General features: G+C 44.5%; 1 protein-coding gene across 2 annotated transcripts in view; it reads left to right on the forward strand.

Annotated features, from left to right (window-relative positions):
* Window positions 1-5,000, forward strand: part of kcnj6 (potassium inwardly rectifying channel subfamily J member 6) — an 81,796-nt gene that overhangs the window by 52,023 nt on the left and 24,773 nt on the right. For both annotated transcript variants that reach the window (XR_014202512.1, XM_082158694.1), the window contains one exon: window positions 3,684-4,593. Coding sequence is in view for 1 of the 2 variants with exons in the window: in XM_082158694.1 (XP_082014820.1) it covers window positions 3,708-4,593 (886 nt within the window). In the remaining variant the exon portion in view is untranslated. The remainder of the gene's footprint in view (window positions 1-3,683; window positions 4,594-5,000) is intronic.

Raw genomic sequence — 5,000 nt, forward strand, 5'->3', positions numbered from 1 at the left:
ACTACCGTGTGTCTGCACTAGCGTGTGTCTGCACTAGCGTGTGTCTGCACTAGCGTGTGTCTGCACTAGCGTGTGTCTGCACTAGCGTGTGTCTGCACTAGTGTGTGTCTGCACTAGCGTGTGTCTGCACTAGCGTGTGTCTGCACTAGTGTGTGTCTGCACTAGCGTGTCTGCACTAGCGTGTGTCTGCACTAGCGTGTGTCTGCACTAGCGTGTGTCTGCACTAGCGTGTCTGCACTAGCGTGTGTCTGCACTAGCGTGTGTCTGCACTAGCGTGTGTCTGCACTAGCGTGTGTCTGCACTAGCGTGTCTGCACTAGCGTGTGTCTGCACTAGCGTGTATCTGCACTAGCGTGTCTGCACTAGCGTGTATCTGCACTACCGTGTGTCTGTACTAGCGTGTGTCTGCACTAGCGTGTCTGCACTAGCGTGTGTCTGCACTAGCGTGTGTCTGCACTAGCGTGTGTCTGCACTAGCGTGTCTGCACTAGCGTGTGTCTGCACTAGCGTGTCTGCACTAGTGTGTCTGCACTAGTGTGTGTCTGCACTAGCGTGTCTGCACTAGTGTGTGTGTCTGCACTAGCGTGTGTCTGCACTAGCGTGTGTCTGCACTAGCGTGTGTCTGCACTAGCGTGTGTCTGCACTAGCGTGTCTGCACTAGCGTGTGTCTGCACTAGCGTGTGTCTGCACTAGCGTGTGTCTGCACTTGCGTGTGTCTGCACTAGCGTGTGTCTGCACTAGCGTGTCTGCACTAGCGTGTGTCTGCACTAGCGTGTGTCTGCACTAGCGTGTGTCTGCACTAGCGTGTCTGCACTAGCGTGTGTCTGCACTAGCGTGTGTCTGCACTAGCATGTCTGCACTAGCGTGTCTGCACTAGCGTGTCTGCACTAGCGTGTCTGCACTAGCGTCTGTCTGCACTAGCGTGTGTCTGCAGTAGCGTGTGTCTGCAGTAGCGTGTGTCTGCACTAGCGTGTCTGCACTAGCATGTCTGCACTAGCGTGTGTCTGCACTAGCGTGTGTCTGCACTAGCGTGTGTCTGCACTAGCGTGTGTCTGCTCTAGCGTGTGTCTGCTCTAGCGTGTGTCTGCACTAGCGTGTCTTCACTAGCGTGTGTCTTCACTAGCGTGTGTCTGCACTAGCGTGTGTCTGCACTAGCGTGTGTCTGCACTAGCGTGTCTGCACTAGCGTGTCTGCACTAGCGTGTGTCTGCACTAGCGTGTGTCTGCACTAGAGCGACGGGAGGCTTTATAGGCACTCTCTCATCTCTGACGCTTTATTGTGACCAAAACACACTCTTTTAAACTGATATGACGCTGAAATGCAGTAAAGATGTCATGGACGATGACATCACGGTTTTCTCCAGAGCGGCTGTATATATAAATTAACTAAATTAATAACTTTTTTACAACAGAAATGAACCATCACTGAACTGACTTAAGCTGGACTGTGACGCTATTTTCTTCTGGAAACAAACTTTGTTGCATTATTTTCCTGTTATCTCTGTAAAGCTGCTTTGAAAATACATCTTGCATTTTTATTATTGGATTGTTTTTTTGCTTTTGTTTTTGAGGGACAATCGGCAAATTTTTTATCTGTATATTTAACTTGAGTAAACTAGTTAGTCTTAGGACTATGTGTCTTTTAAACATGTAACTTACTATATAGATTCTAATTCGGTTGTTGTAGCTGATTTATTAAGTTGGCTTGGAAAAGCCAACATACTGATATTGTACTTAAGATTATTATTATTATTATTATTCTTAGCCAAAATTTCTCCACGCTACTCCTCCTAAACTGTTCAAGCTACAACCACCAAACTCAGCCTAAACCTTCAAACTGTTCTGACTCGCGTTGCTTCCTCATTTTAGACTGATCAGACTTTGCTGACTGATGCAGACAAAATTGCTGATCAAAACTTGGAAAAATCCCATAGACTTTCATTGCGGAATGTTCAAATTGAGCCAAGACTATTTAAACTTCAACTGTATAAATTCAAATGTTGACAGTTGGAGAGGATCATTAGACTCCATCAGCTGCCGCTCTATGTACTATTTCTAATTTATTGAGACTTATTTAAGCTTTCTTTCTTTCTTTCTTTCTTTCTTTCTTTCTCGCTCTTTTTCTTTCTTTCTTTCTTTCTTTCTCGCTCTCTTTTTCTTTCTTTCTTTCTTTCTTTCTTTCTTTCTTTCTTTCTTTCTCGCTCTCTTTTTCTTTCTTTCTTTCTTTCTCTCTTTCTTTCTTTCTTTCTTTCTTTCTTTCTTTCTTTCTCTCTTTCTCGCTCTCTTTTTCTTTCTTTCTCTCTTTCTTTCTTTCTTTCTCGCTCTCTTTTTCTTTCTTTCTTTCTTTCTTTCTTTCTAATCTATCTATCTATCTATCTATCTATCTTATATTTCTTTCTTTCTTCCTAATCTATCTATCTATCTATCTATCTATCTATCTTTCTAATCTATCTATCTATCTATCTAAATATTTCTTTCTTTCTTCCTAATCTATCTATCTATCTATCTATCTATCTATCTATCTATCTTATATTTCTTTCTTTCTTTTATTCTAACTCTAAACTAAATTCAAATTTTGACAGTTGGCGAGGCTCGTCAGACTTCATCAGCTGCCATTCTATGTACTAGTATTTCTAATCCATCGAGACTCATTTTCCGTTCTATCTCATAACAACCACCCAGAACACAATGGCAACCACCTAGCAACCACCCAGAACAATTATTTGATAATTTGATCGTTTTTCATGTGACGGCAACAAAATATTTTTAATTGTTATAAAAGGATCGAGAAAGACAAAATCAAGTAATAATGTAATACTTCAAACTACTTTAAACTTCTCGTCCAAACTTTTCCAAGCCAACTTAAAGTTTGTTTCGACGAACTTTCGCATCTAGTTTATTATTAGAATTGGTGTTTGTGTGATTTGACTGTTTTTACTGTTTGTAAGTGTTATGAGTTGTGTAAACTTCTGGATGCTTGAATTTCCCGAAAGGGATGAATAAAGTATTCATCATCATCATCATCATCATCAATTCATCTCTACCGCTTTATTTAGACAGAAAACACACTCTTTTAACCCTCTGCTGCTCTTTACGTGTTTCACCGTTTGTTTTTTGTTTTTAATTTCAATGAAATTAATGTACTATATTTTAGTGTGATAGTGTTTTGTATTTTTAGGGGAATTTATGGTACTAAATTATACTTTCGCTGTATTTATAATCCATTTATTCACTTTTTGAGCATAGACCTGAAAATGTAATTTCCAACTTAAACTGTTGTAAATCTTGAACGTTTTAAAGCGACAGATTTAAATTTGATCTCTTTTTAAAGACGACACTTGGCAGATTATTGCTGAAGTGAAAAAAGTTTTAAAAAGTGAACATAAAAAAAGTTACAGAATTTTACGTTTATTGTTATGAAAAAAGTTTTCACTTGGTGAAATTTGTCTCCCATTCATTTCCAATGCCATTTTTGATCGCTATTGGCAAGTGCCAAAACCTTTACGAAGTTTTGTACCATTCCGATGAAGAAACAAATTCTAAAAAAAACAAATGTAAAATTTTCCGGTCAAAAATGACGGAAGAGCACCAGATATGACGCTGAAACGTAGTAAAGACTCCAGGTAATCGCTGCTGCTCACTGATCCCATCTCTCTCTCTCTCTCTCTCTCTCTCTCTCTCTCCAGGCTCAGAATCTTCCATTAGTCCCGATGGAGCCGGATGTGGAGAGCACCGTGACGGTCCGACAGCACAAGCGGCCCAAGCGGGATGAGCCCAAGCCGGAGCGGGACCGGGAGCGAGCCGAGGCCCAGCGCTACGTGCGCAAGGACGGCAAGTGCAACGTGCACCACGGGAACGTGCGCGAGACCTACCGCTACCTGACGGACATCTTCACCACGCTAGTGGACCTCAAGTGGAGGTTCAACCTGTTCATCTTCGTGCTGGTGTACACCGTGACCTGGCTGTTCTTCGGCTTCATGTGGTGGCTAATCGCGTACATACGCGGAGACCTGGAGCACATCGGGGACAACCAGTGGACGCCGTGCGTTAATAACCTCAACGGCTTCGTGTCCGCGTTCCTGTTCTCCATCGAGACGGAGACCACCATCGGCTACGGCTATCGAGTGATCACCGATCAGTGTCCCGAGGGGATCGTGCTCCTGCTGGTGCAGTCGGTGCTCGGCTCCATCGTCAACGCCTTCATGGTGGGCTGCATGTTCGTGAAGATCTCGCAGCCGAAAAAGCGCGCCGAGACGCTAGTGTTCTCCACGCACGCCGTGATCTCCATCCGCGACGGCCGGCTCTGCCTGATGTTCCGCGTCGGAGACCTGCGTAACTCGCACATCGTGGAGGCGTCCATCCGAGCCAAGCTCATCAAGTCCAAGCAGACCAAAGAGGGAGAGTTCATCCCTCTCAACCAGACGGACATGAACGTGGGCTACGACACGGGAGACGACCGGCTGTTCCTGGTGTCTCCGCTCATCATCTGCCACGAGATCAACCAGCACAGCCCGTTCTGGGACATCTCCAAACAACACCTGGCCCATGAGGAGTTGGAGATCGTGGTGATCCTGGAGGGCATGGTGGAGGCCACAGGTACGCAGGTTTACACGCATGTCAAAAGTGTATCAAAATATGTTCGTAGTGTGCGTGACGTCACCCGTAGTGTTTCTGAAGAGCGTTCCCAAAGTGGGAGGAGCCGGCCGTCGCCATCTTGGCCGCGCGTCACTCCCAGATAAACGACAATGGGCGTGGCGGATTAGCCGAGGTGACGTGAAGCTAACAGACAGCAGACAAACGGCTAGTAGTAACATCATCGGCAATCCACCTGTCACTCAAGTGGCCACGCCCTTAATTATGCAGAACTTTAAGGCTTAATATAATTTAAACGGATGAGTTATAAAAAAATTTGCCCCCCTCACAGTCGTCATGACGGACAAAATCAAAACCTTTTTGCTTTTTGCACCAGACTGTAAACATGTGTTTTCTGCTGTAAAGTTGGG

Source organism: Leuciscus leuciscus (assembly GCF_965113295.1).
Source record: "Leuciscus leuciscus genome assembly, chromosome: 24".
Classification (NCBI taxonomy): Eukaryota; Metazoa; Chordata; class Actinopteri; order Cypriniformes; family Leuciscidae; genus Leuciscus; species Leuciscus leuciscus.